Here is a 23,902-nt window from a genome sequence, read left to right on the forward strand (position 1 = left end):
TACTTTCTCGTCCGGTTCGACTCTAGGTAGCGGACACCCGTCGAGAGTAGGCGGAGAGGACGTGTTGACGAGGAACGATTTCCCCCAACCCTTTATGGAGAACCAGGCGCATTTGGAGACGTTGATGGCGAGGCCTACCGCGTGGTAGAACTCGGAGCAGATGGCGAGAAGGCTCTGTAGCCCCCGGGCAGACCCGGAAACTAGTACCATGTCGTCCGCATACGCCAGGCCCGCCAAAGCAACCCCGTCTACATGTAAACCGAGGCTGCTGGGTAGAGCATCCAGCAGCGGATCGGTCGCGATGTTGAAGAGGAGGGGCGAGAGAGCGTCCCCTTGTCGAACACCCCGCTTTATCTCTATGGGCTCGCTACATGTGGCTCCAACCGTGAATCTAGTCGTACACCCGTCGTACAACCCTTTTACTAGACAAACCAGGTGTTCGTGGTAACCTAACCTTCTCATGCCCGCAAAAACGAGGGAATGCGAGACAGTGTCAAAGGCTTTGGCCAGGTCGAGAAAGGCGACTTCTATCCGTGGGATTCGCGATTGTCCTGACTGTACCCCTCTGGAGCGGTCCAGCAGCCGGCGGAGCAGGAAGGTGTTTTCGCTACATCCGTCCGACTTGATGAAACCGCGTTGCGCGGGATTGAGGGGTGTCGCCCTGAGCATCCTGGCGGCCAGCTGTTTCGTGTACAAACGATATACCACGGAGCAGATCGTAAGCGGCCGCCAGTTTGATAGGTCGTTCGGGCTGCCCGCCTTCTTGCGAAGGAGGACTGACCTGCCTTGCAACAGGACTTTCGGTACGCGTCCGGTCAGGAGTGAACAGTTAAAAACATTGGCTAGGATCGAAGGGTCGACCGACCTGACCTCACGAGGCGTCAGGCCATCAGGGCCGGCGGCGGAGGCCGGATTAATGCGCCGGCGAGCGATCTTGATCTCCTCCAAAGTGAACGGACGCAAGATGGGCGCGTTGTCCACCAAGGAGGAGGCCGGATAGGCGCTTAAATCGACCTCTGGCCCTGGTCGGGAGAGCCTGTCCCTGTAGAGCTCCTCTACTTCGGGCATCGGGACGGGGCACTGACCCTCCAAATCTTCACCAAGAATTGCTGCCATGAGCCGCTTCCTATTCAAAGCGTATAAACGCTGGTATCGAGCGTATTGCTGTACTCTCGCTCGTCGGTGTTTTGGTGCCGTCGAGGCACCTGCCGTATCTCTACGTTTCGTCTTGTTGCGGGCATCCACACGGCGCGAATCCATGAAGCCTACCCAATCCTCAACACATCTCTCAAAAGCGTCCCAGCACGCATCCGAGGCGTCGTCATAGAGGGCCAGGAGGCACTCACCGAAGACAGACGCCCAACGGGTGTGTCCCGGGGACACAGCATCGCCAAATTGCTCCCGCCAGTCGTGACTGCGGGTTGTTCTTCACTACTAACAGGCACACTACGCGTAGGTTCGGGTATCGGCAGAGCCCCTTCTCGCTCACGGGCTCGACGTTCAGCACGTTTCAAGTCTGAACGCTTGTCACGAATCTGCTTCAGCGTCTTGTCCGGAAGTAGGGGGGCAACAGCCACAGCGATCCTTTTGCACCCGGCCTCGAGCAACTCCTTTTCCTTCTCACGGAGGATTGACACTTCCTCCTTTGTCCAACAACCCCGCGACGTTCGCCCCGTCGTCCGCGCGAGTTGCGCACGCTGTTCTCGCTTGCGTGCTATTTCGTCCCTGCAACGTTCTATCCTGTGCCTATTCGCTTGCACAGGGTGTTTGTGTCGTAGGTGAAGTGAAAGGCCTACAGCCCGGCGGAAGGCCCGGCTGCACCCGTCACACTTAAAAGGCAGTTGCTGGGGGTCGGGATCGGCAGGACCAGTGTTCCCCGAACACTTCGCGACGTGACATCTGATCGAGTGAAGGTGGCCGCTCTCTCGGCCACAGCGTATGCATTTGTACGCAGGCTTACGGTTATGCCTGTTGAGTACGTGTAGCCCCCATTCCATGGGGCTAGAGAAGTGTCTGGGACAGAGCGGGCATAACAAGGAGATCGACGTACATGGAATCACTACGGTGAACGCATCGGCCGGCGGTTGGCAGGCCGCGCCACCAACGCCAGCCCCCCCCCCCCCCCCCCCCCAACGGGCGATCCGTCCTCATCAAGGCGAGGGAGAACGGTAGCGGGGAGGCCGGAGAGGGCAACATGGTCAGCCGCGAGGTCCGGCGGGAGTTGTTCGCCGCGGAGAATCAACGTGTGGGACGCACACTCCAGGAAAAAACGGCCCGGCATGTCTCTTATAACAGTGAGCGACTCATAGCCGCTATACGCCGACGGCTGGGAATCACCGTCGGCTGACCTAATCGGGGGGTCAACAAGATTACGCCAAGGCAGGCATGACCTTGTACCTACCCTGGGGGGAAGTAGCTCTTCGCCACGCCGTGAGTGGTTTCCACGGTTCTAATGACCACGGGGCCCTTCCCGGGACCCCGAGACCACCAGTTTATCGGCGCCTGGCTGCCGTATGTCGATGTGGTTTTGTTGTAACATTCATCTTCTTTCGGCATTTCTGCGTGAAACTAAGACGGCAACCCAGACGGACTGCTAGCACACCCCGACCCTCATGGCACGCGAGAGGGCTGCCCCTAGGAGTGGCGAAGACCGGTCCGTATGCACTCCGTCCTTTGTATCGCCCCAGAATCAGCGGAGTCTCTCACCGTATCGGATCTGCCAGGGAGATTAGGCCGCTTTTCGTTTGTCCAATGCAATGCAACCAATTCGGCATGGTTGAACCTACCAGTGTAGCCCAGACTACACAGCACGACATAGCCCGCATTACGAACGTAAGCTCTCTTGCCACGACAAGGCAACGACCCTCGCCGTTTACCCGCGCTTGGTTGAATTTCTTCACTTTGACATTCAGAGCACTGGGCAGAAATCACATCGCGTCTGTGCGGCTCGACCGGCTACGCGATGCTCTGTTTTAATTAGACAGTCGGATTCCCCCGGTCCGTACCAGTTCCGAGTCGACCGTTCGCCGCCGGCCGAACGCCTGCCGCGCGTCGCGGTGCGACGACCGCACGACCCCACGCAAGGCGGGAACAGAGGGCCGCGAGCACCGACGCGACGGCGAGCCCAAAGCCGTGTCGCTCCACGGCGTCTCGGGTGTGGAGCCGTGTTGTTCGCGCCCGGGAGGCGCGGAACGCCGACGCGAGAGAAGGCCGCGCGCGCGAGAGGAGGAGGACCGACGCCGCGGCGACAACCACCGCTTTCCGCCGCGAGGACGCGGCGTGCAGACGACTATGCCGCACGCGACCGACCGACCCGCCTGCCTGCCCGACGAAGCCGCGTACTCTCGTTGACCGAAGGCGCGACCGCGCACCGACGCGAAGCGAGTTGCCCGCCGCCACGGAAGGCGGCGCAAACGACGGCCGGAAAGGCGCCCGAGATGCCGAGTCCGACGCCAACGCTACAGCCCCGTACCGATCCGCCGCTTCGCGTGAAGACGTGTTCCGGCGCCCGCTGCAGCAACGCGACGCCGAGCGAACGGCGAAGCAACCGCCGCGCGGGAGCGCAGCGACACACACGGCCCGACCGACCCGGTCCTCGGAGCCAATCCTTCTTCCGAAGGTACGGATCCATTTTGCCGACTTCCCTTACCTACATTGGCGCTATCGACGAGAGGCTGTACACCTTGGAGACCTGCTGCGGATGGTGGGTACGGACCGACTCGAGAGCTGCGAATCGTTACGTACCCGGATTTTCCAGGGCCGCCGAGAGCGCACCGGACGCCGCCCGAGACGCGGCGCTCTACAGGTACCATATCCGTATCTCCGGACGAGCCGATTCCACGGACGCGGTCCTTTACGAAGAAGAGAGAACTCTTCCCGGGGCTCCCGGCAACGTCTCCGGGCTCGCTTGCGTTGCCGCTGCTTCGCCCGACCGCCGGCTTCGCCCGACCGCCGGCTTCGCCCGACCGCCGGCTTCGCCCGACCGCCGGCTTCGACGACAAACGCGCTGCTAGGAGCGGCGCGCCGCGTTCCCACCGCCGGACGGGCACTCTCCGAGTTCGGGTTCGGGAATATTAACCCGATTCCCTTTCGATGCGAGGCCGGCCGCATCTGCTACTGCTGCTGTTATATTTGCTACAATCGCTTTCTTGACGGATCCGGCGCCTTTCGTGGAAGCTTTCGCCCGCTTCTTAGGACCGACTGACCCGTGCTCGACCGCCGTTGGCACTGAACCCTTCTCCACTTCGGTCTTCGAAGGTCTCGTTCGAATATCTGCTACTACCACCGAGATCTGCACCCGCGGTTGGCTTCACCCGGGCTCGCGCCCGCGGCTTCCATGCACGCCGCGGCGCCCTCCTACTCGACCGGGCATCGGAAAGTCGCCTCGCCGGCGATCGCGCAACCTGTCGCTCGGCCGGTCCGGCATCGGTCGCTCGCTCCAGCGCCATCCATTTTCGGGGCCGGTCGATTCGGCTGGTAAGTTGTTACACACTCCTGAGCGGATTCCGACTTCCGTGGCCACCGTCCTGCTGTCTATATCGACCGACACCCTTTCGGGGATCTAATGGGCGAAGCGTAGGGCACCTTAGCCGGACGTTCGGTTCATCCCACATCACCAGTTCTGCTTACCAAAAGTGGCCCACTTGGCACCGTGCATTCGTCGCAAGAATCGCGCAAAATAATAAAATTTCCAACGATTCGTAAACGGCCGCCTCCGTTCGGGAGAGGAGCGGCCCGTTTCGCCCGTTCCGAGTTCGAGAGTAGATCGAGGCCGTCAACGTCCCCGGGGCCTCCAGTCGTTCGCTTTACCGGACGGAATTGCGTGTCGTTCTCCTGCTGGCGCCAGCTATCCTGAGGGAAACTTCGGAGGGAACCAGCTACTAGACGGCTCGATTGGTCTTTCGCCCCTACACCCGGTTCCGACAATCGATTTGCACGTCAGAGGCGCTTCGGACTTCCACCAGAGTTTCCTCTGCCTTCGTCCCGACCGGGCGTGGATCGCCATCTTTCGGGTCTCCGGCCGCCTGCTACACCTGAGTCGGAGCGGGAACACGCGCTTTCGAGCGCGAATGCGCGGGCCCGACCCGGGAACGATGCTTCGAAACGCCGCGTGTTACAAAAAAAGAAGCGAGCCGCCGCCACCACCACCGCTGATGCTGCAACCAACGAGATTAGACGACGGCGGCAGCAACTGCGGCGGCTGCTGCGACAGCGGCCCAACTCCCTTCCCCCGAGCGGCGACGTGTCACGTTCTCGCTTTCGCTGTGCCGTCGGAGTTCGCGAAGTGAAAGGCTCCAACGACTCGCAGTCGACTGGGACTCCTCGGTCCGTGTTTCAAGACGGGTCGGGTAGGTTGCCGATGCTCGTCGCTGACCGGCAGCAGCGGGCGGCTTTTCGGGCGATCCCGCCGACTCCTCCAACAACCACCGCTCCTGCAGCACCACGCGCGAAGACGAGGAGCAAGTAGAAGAAGAAGTAGAAGAAGGAGCAGGCGGGCGGCCGCGTCGCTTTCGCGACTCGCTGCGTCGTGAATGCTGAGGGCGAGGTGCGTTAGCCCGTCTCCGTCGGTTAGCCGTGCCTGCGCTTTCGTGGAGCGACGGGCCCGGTCGAGAGAAGCGCGTGGATCCCGACGCCGGTCCCCGCGTGAACGGGTTCCGGACGCCGAGGCCCTCGTCTGCGACCTGCGGACGCCGCGCGCCTACCGGCCCGACGGGAACGGGTCGCGACGACGGATTGGAGGGGAAGTGCGTCCGATGCCGGCGCCACGGAAATCGAGCGCCGACGAGGCGGCAGACGACCGCCCGCGGAAACGAGCGGCCGCAACCGACGCGTTCGTCGGCGACGACGGCGCCTTAGGAGGCGGGGGTGAAAGTGGCAGCGGACTGAGTCCCCTCGCGATCGCCGTGAGCGGTCCTACCCGTTTACCCCTGGGCGGTTTCACGGTCTCTTGAACTCTCTCTCCAAAGTTCTTTTCAACTTTCCCTCGCGGTACTTGTCAGCTATCGGACTCGTCCCCGTATTTAGCCTTGGATGGAGCTTTGGGCTGCGTTCCCAAGCAACCCGACTCTCGGGCCGAAAAGAAACACCGCCGATCGCCGCCGGCTCCGAATGGGCCTGGCACCCGCTCTGGGCAGCCCCGATCGAGGGGACGCCGAACCTAGCCGGGCGAAACGATCGACCGTGTACGACCCTTGCGCCACAGCTCTCGACGACTGGCGCGGCCGACGAGATTCGGCGTTGGGCTTCTCCCGGTTCACTCGCCATTACTTAGGGAATCCCGGTTGGTTTCTTTTCCTCCGCTTAGCGATATGCTTAAGTTCGGCGGGTAGTCTCGTCCGAGTCGAGGGCAGCATTAGCTTAGAAAAAAAAAAAAAGTCGTCGCTGCGGCAAACCGCATTCGACTCGTCGTCGTCGGCCGGCACGAACGCTCGCAAACGAGATCCACAGAGCGAACACCGACCGAAGATGTAGACGGCTGAGGCGGCGGCGGCGGCGGCGGCAACGGCCGCCACGGAGTAATAAGAGGAGGCAACGACGGCGAGGGCGGCAGGCAGAAGAGTGCGCACGAACGGCGGACGGTGCGTTCCCTGCTGCTACTGCAGATGTCGGCCGCTCCGTGGCAGGTGTCGCAGCGATGACGGTCTGGCATTGCGGGAGACGGAGGATCGAGCGGCGCGCGCTCGCTAGTCGGGCCGGAAGCAGAAGCAGTAGCGAGAACGAAAGGCGGGCTGTTCACGCTGCCCGCCCGCTTCCCCGGCCCGCGCCCTTTCCTGCGACTCCCGACTCCCCGCCGCTGCTGCTGCTGCTACGGCGGACGGCTTTTTCGTGTCGTGACCGCCTCTCGACCGGACGGGGCCCCGGGACGATGGGATCCCGGGGCCGCAATGTGCGTTCGAGGTGTCGATGTTCACTGAGTCCTGCAATTCGCATCAGTTCACGCGGATAGCCGCGCTCTTCATCGACGGACGAGCCGAGTGATCCCCCGTCCAGGGTTTCGGTATTTGCTACTACTACTAGTGACTGACGACCGCCTACCGGCACTGCTGATGGCCGACGCGGGGGCGAGGAAAGGAAGGAAGACGAGAGAGATGTTGAGGTTCGTGGAGCCGCAAAGCGTGCAGCACCGTCGGCCTAGCGCACTGTATTCGGGCGGACGCAGGCTGGGTGAAAACTGCGCGGTCGGCAGCTGCTACTGCTACAGCAGAGAGAGAACGAGAAGGAAGCATAACGACAGCGGGAACGATTTGCGGGCTTCGTCCACCGCTGATGACGCCGCTTCTACTTGCTCGTTGCTCGTTGCTCGGCTGAGGCTGAGGCTGCACTGTTAGAGGGCCGACGAGTGCGAGGGGGCCCGCCCGCGGCTTACGAAACCGGCTGGATGGCGCCGGAAAGGCGAGGAGGAGGCGGCGGCGGCGGCGATGTTGGCCGACGCCAGGAAGGAAGAAGAGAGAGATATTGAGGTTCGTGGAGCCGCAAAGCGTGCAGCACCGTCGGCCTAGCGCACTGTATTCGGGCGGACGCAGGCTGGGTGAAAACTGCGCGGTCGGCAGCTACTGCTACTACAGCAGAGAGAGAACGAGAAGGAAGCATAACGACAGCGGGAACGATTTGCGGGCTTCGTCCACCGCTGATGACGCCGCTTCTACACACATATATATATGTATGTATACATATATATATATATACATTATTTACATTTGACGGATATTCGTCCTGATCTTGTTTGTTGTTAACACAACGTTTCGGCTGATATACCCTCCAGCCTTCGTCAGGTGTCTTGGGGAAACTTCGAACCTGGGTTCTCATTCCTATCGATGTTACTATTATTATTATTATTATATTATTATTATTATTATTAATCAGGTTGCTGCCGTGAATCGAACTCGGAACCTTGGGATTAGTAGCCCGCGCTCTTAACCACTACGCCATATGCCCGTGGGCAATTATGGGGTGAATTTTAAGGCTTATAAATCTATTATTTTTCTATCCTTCCTCAATACCGGTTCCCATATGCTATTCATATCTGCACTCGGTCTGCTTAGGAGGTTGTTGTGTCCTAGCATATGTGCTGCTTCTTTTAGTTTTCGTATTTTCCAGTGTTGTTCCCTGTCTATTATTTTAACTTCATCCCACAGGGGGGGTGGGGTGGTTTCCATTTTTCCATACATGATCAGCTATACCCGATTTATCAATATCTCCTCGTGTCACAGCGTTGCGATGTTCTTCTACCCTTATTTTGAGGGGCCGACATGTTTCGCCTTTGTATAACCTACCACAGCTGCATGGGATGGAGTACACGCAGTTTTTGGTCATATTCTCTTCTGTTGGTGGTTTTACCCGAAGGAGATATTTGCGAAGTGTTGTATTGCTCTTGAATACTGCCCTGATGTCATATGGGCCGCATATCTTTTGTATCTTTTCGGAGAGGTCTTTCACATAGGGTAGACAGACTGTGGACAGTTTATTGGTTTCATCCTCTCTTTTCTTCATAATTGGAGTAGATAGTATGTTCTTGGGGTAGTTGTTTCTTAATAGATTGTTACTGAGCTTGATCATTTCCTCGTGGTGGGTATCACGATCGCTACTTATATTCTTTGCTCGGTGTTTTAGGCACTGAGCAATTCCTCTCTTTACACTGTATGGATGGTGGGAATTGAAGTTAAGGTATCGTCCAGTGAAGGTTGGCTTGCGATATACGGATGTCCTGAATCCATACTCGGTGCGTGTTATTAATACGTCCAGGATTTCCCCAAGACACCTGACGAAGGCTGGAGGGTATATCAGCCGAAACGTTGTGTTAACAACAAACAAGATGAGGACGAATATCCGTCAAATGTAAATAATGTAAATAATTCCTCATCTCTTAAATATAGAACTATATATATATATATATATATATATATATATATATATATATATATATATATATATATATATATATATATATATTATATGGTAGTAAGTAAATGTGTTTTAAGAAAGAGTTTCAAACAACTCACGGTTTGAAGGGAATAAAAGTTTGTCGAAGGGGGAAGGCTGATGAGGAACGGCAAAGAAATAAAGAAACTGACAGGTGTTTTATGTATGTTGTTAACTGTATGTATGTATTCGTGTGTATTTTGTATATATATATATATATGGTAGTAATTAAATGTGTGTTGAAAACGATTTTCAAAAGTCTCATTGTTTGTAGCGAAAAGTAAATGTGTTTTAAGACAGATTTTCAAACAACTCACAGTTTGTAGGGAATAACTGTTTGACTGTCGATCGTATTTGACAAAGATTTACACGTATTTGTATGTATGTGTTTATTTGTATGTATGTGTGTATCTGTATGTATGTATGTATGTATACATGTATGTATGTATGTGTGTATGTATATATGTATGTATGTGTGTATCTGTATGTATGTATGTATGTATATATGTATGTATGTATATATGTATGTATGTATGTATGTATATTTGTATGTATGAATGTATATTCGCTGTGTATATATATATATGGGAGAATATACAAATAATAACAACAGACGAGGACAAGTGGTGTAAATAAAAAAAGTATATATTAGTATGACGCTCGGGAATACGGAAAGTCTTTGCCGTTTCGAGCTACGCTCTTCAACAGAAAGAATACGGAGACAAGGAGAAAAACACGGAGAAAAAAAATTGAATAGTGTTCAGTCAACGGTCAAATATATATATATATATATATATATATATATATATATATATATATATATATATATATATATATATATATATATATATATATATATATATATATATATATGGTAGTAAGTAAATGTATGAAAAATATTTTCCAAAAACTCACAGTTTTTAGGGAGTAAAAGTTTGTCGATCACATTTGAAAAAAGTTTGTCGCTATTTTTTTTTTGTTTTGTTGTTATCTTAGTGAAGGACGGTGTTAGAAAGGGAAACGAGTGAAAAATAATTACACGTAAAATTCCTTCCGTTTCACAATATCAGATAAATCTGAATCAAGCCGCAAAAATATCTACAAATTAAAATGTAAAATTAAATATAAAATTAAAATATAAATTTCAAAAAAATTAGTTAAAGTCAATAATATACAAGTATATATACAATGCAATCGAAAGTAATATAAAATTTAAAACACATGGATTCGTTTGATTGATTGTTTCAAATAAGGGCCATGGATTGGTCGTTTCAATTAACGGTCAATGATGTGTAATTCACAGTCCAAATAAATTTAATACAGATTCACCCTATTAAAAAAATATCGAAGAAAACCTTAAATAGAAAAATGGGCTCCAAATACATATTATAGATAATTAATTATATTCGAATTAACGCTTTAAAATCAAATCAATAAAATAAAGCATACGCTGCATTCAAAATAAAATAAAATAAAATAAAATAAAATAAAAAATTAAATTAAAATACAATAGCGGAGGAAGAATATATAAGTCCATCATATCCAGAGCCCCTGAATTCAATATTGACATTATTTCATGATTTTTGTGAAAGATAACTACATCTCATTTTATTTTATTAACATACCTCTTATTGTGTAAACATTAGTTAGAATTCTGTTGTTGTCTGTACCACTATACTGTTACTCTATTCAGGCTAAAAGTAAAAAACCTATTTGACCCATATACCTAGGGCTATAATTCCTCAACATTTTGATAGTAATAAAATGACCTGATACTACTATGACCAGTGAAACCTCTAGATTCTAATACTTTTATAGCCTTGCCCATGCATACTGCTTACACCTTCCCTCTCTTTAGAAGTAATTGTCCCTTTGCTATCACCACTAGATAAGAAACAACAGAATTCTGAGACAGTTAAAACTTTTGTCTAGAATCAATTACTAGCCTGATAGACCCTGCTATGTCAAGATGGACTTATATATTCTTCCTCTGCTCTCTCCCACTTGGTTTTAATATGTTGCCACATTTGTAATATGTCTTTTTTTCTTTTTTTCTACCTTTTTTTCGTGCAGCTGAAGATTGCTCTTCATATTGCATTTAAGGTAATGCTCACATTACTTAAATAAATTGAAGTAGCATGAAACGTGCGTACTGCAATCACTTTTGAAATCCGTGTTGCTTATTATTTGATATATATATATATATGCGCCATGCAGTAAGACTGAACATGGAACCATGTGGTGCCATGCCTGTGCTTACACACACACACACACACACACACACACACACATACAAGCATACATACGCTCACATACACACACACATATCTATATATATATATGTATGTATGTATGTATGTATGTAAATAATATAAAAATACTTATGAAAAATTTTATAAAAATTCCTCCCCATAATTTTATGCTATGAATTAACCGGTCCATAGGATTAAGAAAAGAAACATAGACGTTTTAATCTAAGGTATATTTATTTTGTTTTACGAATTAGAATAAATATCCAAATCTAAAAGAGATATCACTGGAAGGAATTTTACCAAAGAAAACCCCCCAAAAAACATAATGGCAATATAGAAAACCAAAAACAAAAACAAAACCCAATTAAAGAAGAACCTACTTAAATATTCAATTGACAGAGTGAAACAGTGATGATTACACTCTGATTAACAGTGTTAATCACAAAGAAAACACATTTAACACCTATAATAAACTTCCTTCAAAACATTTTAAACACTTATATTCCTTTGAACAACGAAAACCATCTTTCAGATTTAGAATTTTACAGCTTTCTTCTGGAAAATAAAATCAAAAATAATTCCCCTGAACAAAGAAAACAGAATCATTTAAATCAATAAATTTAGTACCCATGGAATTGATCTCGCTAACAATAACTTTTCTTAAATAGAAGAAATATTTCGTGATAAATTCGGAGAAACCGAAAGAGCAACCTTAATGGATCTCGGATTCAAAATCTCATAGAATCTACATGTTTTATTGAAATGTTTCAAAGAAAATTTATAAAAAACCCAACTAAGTTACTTTTTACTTGAGTAGCATAGGGAACAATTTACTATCAATTAGTTGTTCTTGTCCAAATCTAAATTAGAATGACCTTAATTATTAACCTTATAGACCAACTTAGGATTATAAACTTTTAGCACGTAATTATATTTATATTTATGATCATCAGTAACTGGAATGAAAGGATTATTCTCTTTGTTTGTAGATTTTTAGTTCATTAACTTTTTATGGAGTTTAGATTGTAATGCCAACGGTCGTTATCAAATATTTATAATGTGAAAAGTTATTTTAATCAACGCTGGAGCTTAATTTATATATATATATATATATATATATATATATATATATATATATATATATATATATATATATATATATATATATATATATTTCTAGTTTTGAAACGTCTTGCATTCGAGTAATTTCCTTCTATCGTAATTTAATTGTCTCTTCCTGTCTAAGCTATTAAAGGTCTTTATATTATTTTTTGTTGGTCGAACCTATTCATTCCAATAATGAATTCCTGAAGAGAAGCCTAAATTATATTTCAAAAGGATTATTGTATACGTTTTGTTTTTGGAATTAATTAGGCTTGGAAGCAATTTATAGAATCTTGTTTGGATTAACACCAACTTTGGATTAAAAGATCGTCTACACCAATATTTTGCTTTACTTATACTAAATGTATTGATTATAACAATACTGAATATATAGTTTTTATATATTCTTTGCTTGGATAGAACCGGCGAACTTGGATATTTAACATCCCTTTGAAGGATTTTGGTCCTTACTTCTTTTATATAGGATGTGTTCAAAAGTAGCCAGGTAATTTCTCTTTGGCACAAGCCCGTTGTATTTCAAGCTTTCACCGCTAGAATTCACTTGTTGCAACCCCCAGGCATCAGTCTACCGATCGGCGTCATCTTCTCTAGTCTTACATCTACGGGGTGTTCCTTTCTTTTGCAGTGCTTCTCCCTTCTTCGTCGATTTTTGCGATGTGGGAAAGGAAGAAACAGCGTGCTTCCGTGAACCCCTGTATTCTGCTGGGAAAAACGGCGGCTAAAACAGTTGTCATGCTTCATAAAATTTACAACGATGCTACCATAAGCAAAACACAAGTTTACGATTCGTTTTCACTCTTTAGGAATGTCATAGGACGCTTGCTTAGCAATCTCGTTCAGAGTCACCGTCGACGAACCGGACAAATAAAAATATCACGAAAATTAATGAATTGATATCAGAAGACCGTCACCGAACAATTAACGAACGTTTTGTTATGACTGTTGTGTCCTGGAGATCTTGCGAACGAATATTGAAGAAGTGCGAATGGAAAGCATTGCCGCAAAATTTTCCGATCGCTTACGGAAGATGCAAAAATAGTCACGACTGAATTTGTGTCGTGAACTGAAGGAACTGCTGGAAGATGATCCGAACCTTTTTTCGAAGGTCTTGATTGGTGCTCTAAGCTGGTACTAGTACTACTGCTACAAACCGGAAACGAAGCAGCAATCGAGTCAAATTTGTATCTAGTGAAGTCCAATTCTAAGACGATACCGAATTGTTTCATGGATGCGAAAGGAATTGTCCACACAGAGTTTGTTTCTCCTGGTCAAATTGTTAACCAGTTATTCTATTTGGGAATTCTGAAATGTTTGGAACACAAGCTGAGACGAAAACACCCCGACCTGTGGCAATGTGGAAAGTGTTGGTTTCATCCTCACAATGCGTATCTACACACTGCCTTGAGTGCGATACAGATTTTGACCAAAACGGGCATGACCCTACTTACCCACCCTCGTTATTTCCCCGTTCTTGCTCCGTTGAGATTTTTTGTTACCCCGAATGAAATGTCTGCAAAGGAAAACGCTTCGCAGATGCGGAAGAGATGAAGAAAAACACCGGGAGACATTAAAGGGCATCATTATATAAGTGTACCACGACTGCTTCCAAAAGTGGAAAACGCGTCTGGACCGATGCATTGCTTCAGATGGAGAATAGTCTGAAGGTGCTAAAAGTATAAACATGTAAACCTAAGTGAATAGAATAGTATTGAATGATTCTGTGTTGATTTCGTTAACCCGTCGTATATATATATATATATATATATATATATATATATATATACATACATAAAATTATAAACACACAAACAAACATACACACACACATATATATATGCTAATTGCAACTTCTTCACCGAAGAAGGCCGTCTCTTCAATCAACAAATACTGTCATGAGATCTGACAGTATGACTAGACAGACCTGCTCTTGACAAACAAGCTCTACTGCAGAGATTACAAATATTTTTACGCAGAAAAGTGCCTGGGATTGTAATGAAATCCTGTCTACGATGTGCTCGTTTCCAAAGATATTGCTCAATTCTTCGAGCTTCAATTGTTTTACCACTATTGTAGATCATTTATTTCCAAACCGATATATCTTGCATCATCTGCGCCAAGTCTTCAGCTTTCAAGTTATATTGGTTATTTTCTCTATAGCTTGTATTGCTTTTGGATTAACATCAGCCTAAAGAAAACAAAGATCATATTTTCTCAGCATTCAGGCCTACCCTATGTGGAACCAAACATCTCTGCCTAGGATACAAGATTAGATGTGGTTGACTCATTCATCTACCATGGCAGTATTCTCTCTAGAGATAGATCCCTTGATTTGAAAAAGCCAGCAATGAATTTGGAAGGCTTGAAAATCATGTGTGGTCTGAAAGAGGTATCACCTTCCAAACTAAGATTAGTATCTATGAATCTTGCATTTTAACGGTCCTCCTGTATGCTTCTGAGACCTGGAGGACTTATCGGTGCCACATGAAGGCTTTAGAAAGAATCCATCAGACTGGCCTAAGGAGAATACATAAAATCAAATCGAAGTCTTTAACGCCATACACCATTGTTATACACACACACACACGTGTATATGTGTGTCTGTGTGTCTGCATCCGCGCGCGTGTGTGCTTATGTGTGTGTGTGTGAGTGTGTTAAATAAGAACTTTCAGAAATTCAGAGAATATGTATAGATACAATCACATCTTGAATTGTAGAATTCTCCCCCAAATACCGACAATTGTTTCTGTAGTATTAACATATTTAAGTATAAAAAATATCATTGAAATTTATATTTCCGAAAATAATTGTCAACACAATATTTTCAGAGTGATCCAAATTTAGTTAAGTGCAAAGTGAACCAGTACACGAACACATTCAAAATGAACGATAAGAAGAAATTTAATCTAGCAAAAGCTAGTTTTGTTATCAACTGTTGGTGATGTGAGTGGGTAAGGAAAGAAGGAAAAATAAACAAGAATTCTAAGTTACGACATTTAGGAAAATAGAGATTTTACGTCACAGCAATTATTTACTTATTTATGAAAGCAGTAAATTTAGAAAATATATGCATATTACATATCATACGTAAAGCAATTATTATAAAGCATTGAAATATTTAAATGCCCTTCGAAATTTCTGGCAGCATTACATTGTAAAAATCCCATAAAAATAAAGAATAAATTCTGACTTACATTTGAAAAAGAAGCTCAGATATTGGCACAGTGGATCTCAAATTCCTGGTGAAGTTCATTTTACTACATTTTGCTACGTTTATTTATTGAGGCTGTTTAATTTTTCACTGATAAAGATAAATGAACAAGTGCATTATATATAATAACGAAATCAAAAAATAGTCTTTATATACTGATGTAATTGTGATCGGAACGATGCAAGTTGAATAATATTCATAGAAAGATTAATGTGCGGCAAAACTTGTAAAATGCTCTCTGTCTATGTTTAATATGTGTGTAACTGAAGAGATCATTTTCTTCAAAACCCAAAATACTGTCTGAGATATTCGCTATAATACATCATATTATAAATATAACCAGCTGTTTCGCAGTTCAGAATATTACATGCTCCAATAAAATTTGCGTTCGATGTAAATTTTCCCATATGTTTCCACAATAAAAGGACATTACAAAAGAAAAAAAAAGAAAACCTGTTACTATACGTTTAACTGCTTTAACAGAACAATGAATATGTGATCATTGTGTACGTGGTATGAAATTTCACACGAGGTAGGCGTTTACAATTTCTAAGCAAATAAATATTATTCATCCTCCACGTGGTTGTGTGGTAAGAAGCATACTTCTAAAACGCATGATTGCGGGTTCAGTCGCATGGCGTGGCACGTTTGGCAAGCGTTTTCTACAATAGCCTCGGACCGACAAAAGCCTTGTCAGTGGGATTGATAGACGGAAACTGAAAGAAGTTCACCATATATATGTCTGTGTGTGTGTGTGTGTGTTTGTCCCTCCCCTGCGTCATCGCTTGACAGCCGATAGAATATATACTAAGCTTACAAAGAATAAACCCTGTGGTCAGTTTGTTCGACTAAAGGTAATGCTTTAGCATGGCTGCAGTCAAGTGACTGTAATAAGTAAAATAATAGAAATAATATTAAGCTGAGTGTATATTTAGTTTTAGTGCTATGAATTTAGTTTTAGTTTTTAATGATGTTTACCATGAATTTTTCAAGTGTCAATGCAACACAATTTATTTTAATTAATTTATACAGATAATAGAATTGACTTATCCTTATTCACGAAATAGGCTTTGATTTCAAAATAGTGAACAGAAATAATGATTCCACTCGCGCAGTTAACTTGAGCATGCCACAATACTGCTATTGTTTATTGTATGTCAGTATTGGTGTTGTTGATACCAGTTACAGCCATGAACGTAAGACAGAACCCTCATGTGACGAAAGGTACTACACATCGTTTTCTATTCTAAGCCCAAGGCCCGAGGGAGGGGGCCAGTGGATTAGATCGAACCCAGTACGCAACTGGTACCTAATATATCGACTCCGAGAGGATGAAAGGCAAAGTCAACTTCGAAAGATGCTTCAGATGGTTTCATTACATTATTACTTAATTATCAGTTAAGTGGTGCTTCCAATGTATATATAGCCAGAAAGCTTAAGTTAATAGGGTGAGATTCTTGGATATAATCCTTGCTCGAAACATGGTAGCATAGTACACAATGGTTGTTTACACCTGCTCTTTTGATTCCTTCGGTGATGTAACTAAACACAAATCACGTGTTTTATGGAAAGTTGGAAGACGGGTTCAAGCGTATGTTTCATTCTGTGTGTGTGTATATATATATATATATATATATATATATATATATATATATATATATATATATATATATATATATATGTATGTATGTATATATATATGCTAGCAGAAATACCCGGCGTTGCCCGGGTTAAAGAGAATAATGAAATCTAAAAACGCCATCTAGACTACGCAAGCCTCAACTGTTAGTAGCTACGGTACCATATTTCTACATTAATAACTCTCCAATCCATGCCAGCATGTAACATAGACATTAAGTGGAATGCTAAAAGAAAGTTTTCAACTCATATCAACATAAAATAAATACACGTAATTCAAAAACACGTTTTGTGTATTTTATTTCGTAACCAAACAAACAGGTACAGATCATTAATAATGAAAGGGCAATTTTGGTGATTCATTTGACAGAGGTAGTAGAGAGCCAATGCGATAATAAATCTGAGGTTGGATCTTGAAAGTTTGGATGAATGCTGCCTGAGTTAAATCTCTTGTGGCTCCAAATGATGTCATCTGTAGTACAGCGTCGTATTGTCTAATTTTGCTTTGCAAATGTTAGGAATCTTGGTCAGTTGATGATAACAGTTTCTTCAATAGCTCTGAAGGTTGGGGATTGTGGAATTGTTGGGAATGTTTTTAACTTTGGTGTTATATGTATTGCTTGAATTTCTTTGACATATGAAATATATGTATGTTCACTGGGTTTGTAAAAGAGAGTTGTGTAGTTCTCGGGTTTTAGGGATTCACAAAGACACACAGACAGACAGACACACATTCTCATCTTTATATATATAGATACACACACACACACACACACTCACACACACACACACACACACACACACACACACACCCAAACACACGTATATATATGTATATCAATATAAATATATGAAAGTCAATGAAGTTTCGTAAAAGAAGGTGATCATGTACATACTTTCTTGCTGTTGTGATTATAACACCTCATTGTAAACTATGTTCCTTGTTTTCCCTTGTGGAGCATATACAAATAGGTTTTTGTTTTGCTGCCCACTCTTGAGCAGCCAACATACAGTTGTCCATGTGAGAAGCAGGGCTCTTCCAAGAGAAGACCAGCTACAGACAGTGTTTGACCTGATATTTGTTTATGGACATGGCAAAAGTCACACGAAGGGGGAATTGTAGTCTTCTGAATGTAAAAGGAATGTCTGCTCCTGATGGAGTAACAACAATTCTTGGAATAAAGACGTCATCCCCTTTTGCACATCCAGAAAGAATGGTAGCCTCGATAACGTGTGATATCATTTTCTTTATCACGAGTCGTGTTCCATTGCAAAGTCTTGGTGGTTCCAGATTGCGGAACAGCATAACAGACGTTCCTACTTTAAGTGATAATATGTGGGGAGGTAGTCCAGGAGGCTCCAACGAATTGAGAAATTCAGGAGGATAGTTCACCACTTTGTATCTGGAACTGTATCAACAGACTTATAAGTTTGAAGATTGCCGGGGAGAGAATGCATCAGCTGTTGATTAATTTTTGTAACAGCTACGTTTTTTGGAGCTAATATTGCTCTTTCACACAGCCAATTGTGATTTTGGTAGTTTTGTTTAAAGTTGGGAAAGACTTTGTGTTTGAGGTCATCTACAGTATTAACAACAGAACAAAATGGCCATACTTCTGTTTCTTCTGCAGCATCGAGAGGCACCAATTGTCAAAATGTCCTGTGCGAATTTTTTGGACATTTGGTCGCCGTGTAGCTGAGCTCTCATGTTAGTGTTTAGACTGAAGATAGTAACATGGTGCCACATGATAGAGGACTTTAGGCATGCTTGGACCTCATCTGCTCTAGTGCCTTTTGGAATGACAGGAAGAGTTTTCCTGAAATCACCTGACAACAGAAGCGTAACACCTCCCATTGGAGCGTGACAGTCTCGGATGTCTTTCAGGGCTCTATCTAATGCTTCCAAAGCTCTCTTGTGAGCCATGGTGCATTCATCCCAGACAATTAGATGACACCTTTTAAGTACCTGCCCCTGATCTGAGCTTTTGTTGATGTTACATGAAGGTATCTCGGATGCTGCTAAATTTAGAGGGAGTTTAAAAGTCGAGTGTGCTGTCCTGCCACCGGGTAACAAAGTAGCTGCAATCCCAGAGGAAGCCACAGCTACTGCAATGTCCTGATGCTGCCTAACTTCTGCAAGAAGAAGCTTTGTTATAAATGCTTTTCCTGTCCCTGCAGGAACATCGAGGAAGAAGATTCGTCCATCACGTTGGCGTACACTGTTAATAATAGTTGTGTAGGCCTGCAGCTGGTCCAGAAGTAATTTATGCTCGTTTTCAGCAATGTAGTTTGAAAGCGCTTGAATGTCGTATGAGGTTTCACGAATGACAGCAGTAGGAAGGCTATTTGACCCTGACCTGAATGTCTGTGGCAGGCCATATGTGGACAATTCATTACCACCCAGTGTGGTAGTTCTGTCTTCAATGTCAATGAGAGTTTTGTTGTTGACTTCATTGCTGATACCCTCCATGTCAGAATAGAGCCGTTGAGCTTGCCGCTGAAAGTCTTCAGCCAGGTTGTCCCTGTACTTGAGCCATAGAGTTGCAGGATCACACAATTCGCATGTCTGTAGTAATACTGCAAACAGTGCCCTGAAACTTTTAGGTGATTCTGATAAAGCAGCCTCTCCCAAAGTTGCATCCCATTGTGCACCATCTTCCAACAGTCCTTGTCGATAGCAGGCTTCTCTGTATGTTGTGCAGACATGTCCATGAACGGTTTTTAGGGTCTGGAAAGACGTTGCCCCTCTGACCTCATGCAGCAGTAGGCGGAGGTAGAAACACTCTTGTTGAGTGGGATGCACTGTGTATACTCGTCCAAGGCAAGTATCAAACTTAATGCCAGGGTATCCACGAACATTTTGACCTGCTTTCCTTGGTCTCTATTTTTATCCATTCCAAGTGTAGTATGATGGAATCTGTGGATACAGTAAGGTTTGAGCGAATGGATCCAGTTGACAGAGCTTGAAGAATGCAGTGGGTGTGCTATCCTTTGGTTGCTCTGCCAACAGAGAAGCATTAGCATCGGTGAAGTAGACTCTTTGACCGTTTTCCAGGTGCACTGCAAGCTGTTGAATGGCGGGGTGACGTTGGTGAAGCGGAAAGCCAAAGATGCGCCAGAAAGCCTCGTTGCTACTTATGTAGCGTCCCACCTGATAGTGCGTCACCTCATCCTGGCAGTATTGTTGTTGAAGTCCAAACATTGGAGCGTCAGAACATTTGTTGATATACTTGCAGACATACTTGATGGACTTGACGGAGTTGCAAAACTCAACGTTGATGTGGGCATTGAAAATCTTTGACAGGAGTGGGCAGTAGGGAACAATCCATCTTTTATCAACCTCATGCTGTCCTATATTTGCTGTGAAACCGCCGTTTTGTGGCATTCTCCGTCTGTATGATGGATACCCATCAGCACCTGTCTGAGTTTGTTGTAGGAACTTCCTTGGAAACGTTTTTGAACATACGCCATCTTTCAAACATCGTTGAATCCATGCCCATATGGACCATGCACCATGTTTGCTTTAACTATGTCGTATAGTACCTTGTCTAAAGCTGGATCAGGAAGTTCTGCAGAGATTATCTTGTCGATGTCAGTTGATTTGATCTTCGTTGAGAGCCAAAGCAGGATATGAGCATGTGGAAGGCCCATTTTTTGCCATTCGATTGTGTACATGTCACATTGTATGGGTCCGAAGATTTGCCCTTTTTTGATGAGGTCCATGAGAATAATTAATTTCAGATGGAAAGCTCGAGCGAGGATGTCATGCCTGTCTTTAGGCTTTTGACCGAAGAAGAGTTCGGCCTGAATCTCCTTCCACTTATGATTATATGTGAAAGTGATGAATAAGTCAGGCCTGCCGTAATGGCGTACAAAGGTCATTGCATCCTGTGTTCTTTCATGCATATATCGCGGACTTCCAGTGAATGTGGAAGGCAAGATGCAAAGTCTTCCTATGCTTGTTGGAGCAGCATCGTTGTTGATGGCATCTCGGAGATGGATGTAGCTGTCAGAGCGCAATTTTTGTTGATGTGATCTGATGAAACACAATCTCTCTGATTCCATTTTTGCGCACATATCAACTGCAAATTGATGAAACAGATCTTGAGACTGGTGGAGGTGATTACAGGAGTTGTTTCGTGTCATACATTGGTATGAGTAGAAGTCCATGCAGGATACTTGCTTGTTCAGATATTCATGACGATTTTGTGGATGTTGCTGTGGTATACCGATGTGGTAGCCATCTTCACCATAAACAAACAGAAGTGGATACTGAAGTGTGTCGTATGATCGGTGTGTTTCTGTAATTCGTTGGAGGGTGGTGTCACGTCGCCAAAGGACAATGTCTCTGGGATTGTGCTGTTGACCGTGAAGGAGTACAGCTATTTCATTGCATGTGGGTGCATTGTAACAGCCTGCATGTTCTGTAGATGGTCTCTTCTGAGCATCTATGACAACATTGAAATTAGAACAAGTTTCGGTTTCCAAGGCATACTTGAAGCTGCGTACGTAGCTGTTTGTCTGGTGCAGCAGGTCTTGCAGTTGCATTATCAATTGAAATTTAGTGCCATTGGAAATGGAGTTTCGTCGGGTGGCTTGCTCATGTAAATTACCTAGAAAGTACAGTTGAAGGAATTGAGGATCTTTATTTTCAGCAGGTTCGAGCGATCCTATCCTATGGTAAACCTGTCCCTGAACTTTGAAAGTTGGCATAAACTCACCTTCTTGAACAACATTAGCGCTGAAAGATGTCATTTGGAATGCACAATTGTACTTGCGGATGTTATTTAGGAAATGTTTCGACTCCGTATTTGTGCCGTCGTAGAGTGACCTTAACAGCTGTGGTGGATCCTGCAAGGGAGTGGGGTTAACTTTTCCGTTAGTGCAACACATAGCAGGAGTTTCTCTGGACCACTTATTAGCATTGCAGAAAGAGCAAGTGATGGACATATCTCCAATGTTTATATCTGGGTGGCCATCATATTGAATGTTAGGGTTGTAGCTGAAAGTCTTTAATAAACATCGTGAGTTGCATGGCGTTGAAAATCCTCGTCTATGAGCTCTTTGTTGAATGGAACTCTGCAGCATACTAAGTAAGGCATGTGTAAAATTTGAATGAAATTGGTTGTGTAGTTCTCAGGTTTTAGGGATTCACACAGACAGACAGACATACACACACACACACACACGCACAGAGATTCTCAATACATGTAGGATTCCTCACCATACAGGTAACAGGCACGGCTGTAAGATGCATTACGGATCTATAGCAATTGGAAGAGCATGACCCGATTGGGATCTATTCTAAAACCGGGGCGCCAGTATTTTCGTAACGAAACACTAACGAAACACTTTGAAACTTGGGACACTGGTAGAATGTGTCATATAAAACATCTTTTACACTTAGTCTTCTTAACAAAAAAAAAAAGGAATTCGCAAGTTATTCCATGTTAAAGTTGTCGTATTTCTGTAATTTCAACCAATCACTGACGTCTATTCAACCCAATAGAGTTGCTGCTGGGCGGTCATAAAAATGTTATTCCCTGTGACATATTTCATCCGGTTTAATCGCAATTTATACGCATATATTGTTTATATAATAAATTACGCTGTGCGTATCTATGTGTGTAACAATTTTACAGTTCGGATTCTAGAGTTAGGGTTAGTTTTAGGGTTAGGGTTACGGTTACGGTTACGGTTAGCAGTCTAGTTAGGGTTAGGGTTAGGGTTAGGGGATTAATACGATATACACCGTTACAGCGCTAACTGTTTTCAACTGAATAGACGTCGGTGATTAGTAGAAATTATCGAAATAAGACAATTTTTTACATGAAATAAATTCGAATAGAAAAATATTTTTCTGTTCCATAACACAAAATAGATAAGTATACGAAGTTTGAAAGTCTTTCGGTACCAAAAACACTACATAAAACATAAATGAAAACTGGCGCCCCCGTTTTAAAATAGATCCCCCGATTGAAATAACAACGTGTGACGTTTGGAGTAAAGGGAAATGAAAGTGTCGCCTCTGGAGTTTGCAAATGACCACAATACCGATAGGTAACTGTGCAGACAAAATTTACAATCGATAAATGTCTTAGAACAACCAGTCATTGTGGTTATGTAGTTCTTGAGTTCGGTGGAAAAGAAAGAAAGAAAAGTGTTTGGAGTTGATATGCAGCTGGTTTTGTATACATGAACAGATTTTGTTTGTATTTGTAAAACATGTTGCTAGCACAGAATAGGTATTTAGAGAAAGCCCTAACGTGTTATCAACGCATGTTAGAAATAGCAGTGAAATGTGAAATATGAATGGAATTTTTAAAGGAAAAATGTTACGTACCGAATTCAGCTGAATGAATTAACGTGCTTTAGTTGGTCAGTGTTGCTTTGATATAACAATGTTGTTAAGAGAAGATGATAGAAATTGTAAGAGGAAAGGGGACAGTGGTTATGAATTGCGTTCCGAATGTTATTGGCCTGGATATGAATTCTGTCGTATATATAAAGAAACAGCCATGTAGAGGGATGAAGATATCAGTGTTGCTATAGTTTTGTGTGGTCGTATTAAGTGTCCGTAGACTATGAAGGTTAGACGTGAAATGGATGACAATATATTTCAGTTGATAATTTAGTATCTCATTAATATATGTAAGCATGTTCCATTGTCCCGTATTGAGAAGTAAGTTTTATTTCACTGTGGTAGTAAAGAAATGAGAATGAGATGTAAGGTGACAAAATTTTTGAGATAGGCGTTAAG

At 44.6% G+C, this 23,902-nt stretch overlaps 4 protein-coding genes, 1 non-coding gene and 1 pseudogene across 5 annotated transcripts in view; all 6 read right to left on the minus strand.

Annotated features, from left to right (window-relative positions):
• The window catches only part of LOC149137455 (large subunit ribosomal RNA), a 9,946-nt pseudogene extending 3,597 nt beyond the window's left edge, over positions 1-6,349 (minus strand).
• LOC149137454 (beta-1,3-galactosyltransferase 1-like) overlaps positions 1-15,627 on the minus strand; it is a 68,134-nt gene extending 52,507 nt beyond the window's left edge. The window contains exon 1 of the mRNA XM_052978555.2: positions 15,488-15,627. The gene's annotated coding sequence lies outside the window, so the exon portion shown is untranslated. The remainder of the gene's footprint in view (positions 1-15,487) is intronic.
• LOC106877749 (beta-1,3-galactosyltransferase 1) overlaps positions 1-15,627 on the minus strand; it is a 35,288-nt gene extending 19,661 nt beyond the window's left edge. The window contains exon 1 of the mRNA XM_052978560.2: positions 15,488-15,627. The gene's annotated coding sequence lies outside the window, so the exon portion shown is untranslated. The remainder of the gene's footprint in view (positions 1-15,487) is intronic.
• Positions 6,836-6,994, minus strand: LOC149137456 (5.8S ribosomal RNA). The gene has a single exon (XR_016244963.1). It is a non-coding gene; the product is annotated as a 5.8S ribosomal RNA (ribosomal RNA).
• On the minus strand, positions 9,955-20,527 carry LOC106870651 (uncharacterized). The gene is made up of 4 exons (XM_089347233.1): positions 20,070-20,527; positions 18,757-19,829; positions 13,749-13,963; positions 9,955-10,017 (listed from the first exon to the last, which is right to left on the minus strand). Exons 1-4 carry the CDS (start codon positions 20,525-20,527, stop codon positions 9,955-9,957), a joined length of 1,809 nt encoding a protein of 602 aa, XP_089203359.1.
• A 76-nt stretch (positions 20,528-20,603) lies between these two features.
• On the minus strand, positions 20,604-23,468 carry LOC149137457 (uncharacterized). The gene has a single exon (XM_089348657.1). The coding sequence runs from the start codon at positions 22,228-22,230 to the stop codon at positions 20,617-20,619; it is 1,614 nt and encodes a 537-aa protein (XP_089204783.1). The 5' UTR covers positions 22,231-23,468; the 3' UTR covers positions 20,604-20,616.
• Between the last annotated feature and the right edge of the window lie 434 nt (positions 23,469-23,902).

This window comes from Octopus bimaculoides, chromosome 1 (genome assembly GCF_046866305.1).
Source record: "Octopus bimaculoides isolate indiv1 chromosome 1, ASM4686630v1, whole genome shotgun sequence".
Lineage (NCBI taxonomy): Eukaryota > Metazoa > Mollusca > Cephalopoda > Octopoda > Octopodidae > Octopus > Octopus bimaculoides.

Coding starts and splice junctions, on each gene's coding strand:
- LOC106870651 (XM_089347233.1), bottom strand. CDS start 20,527: ATGCCACAAAACGGCGGTTTCACAGCAAATATAGGACAGCATGAGGTT. Junction 13,964..18,756: donor ATGCTGCAGAAGAAACAGAA/GTATGGCCATTT, acceptor TTATACTTTTAG/CACCTTCAGACTATTCTCCA. Junction 10,018..13,748: donor AGAACGGGGAAATAACGAGG/GTGGGTAAGTAG, acceptor TTTAATTTGTAG/ATATTTTTGCGGCTTGATTC.
- LOC149137457 (XM_089348657.1), bottom strand. CDS start 22,230: ATGCTGCAGAGTTCCATTCAACAAAGAGCTCATAGACGAGGATTTTCA.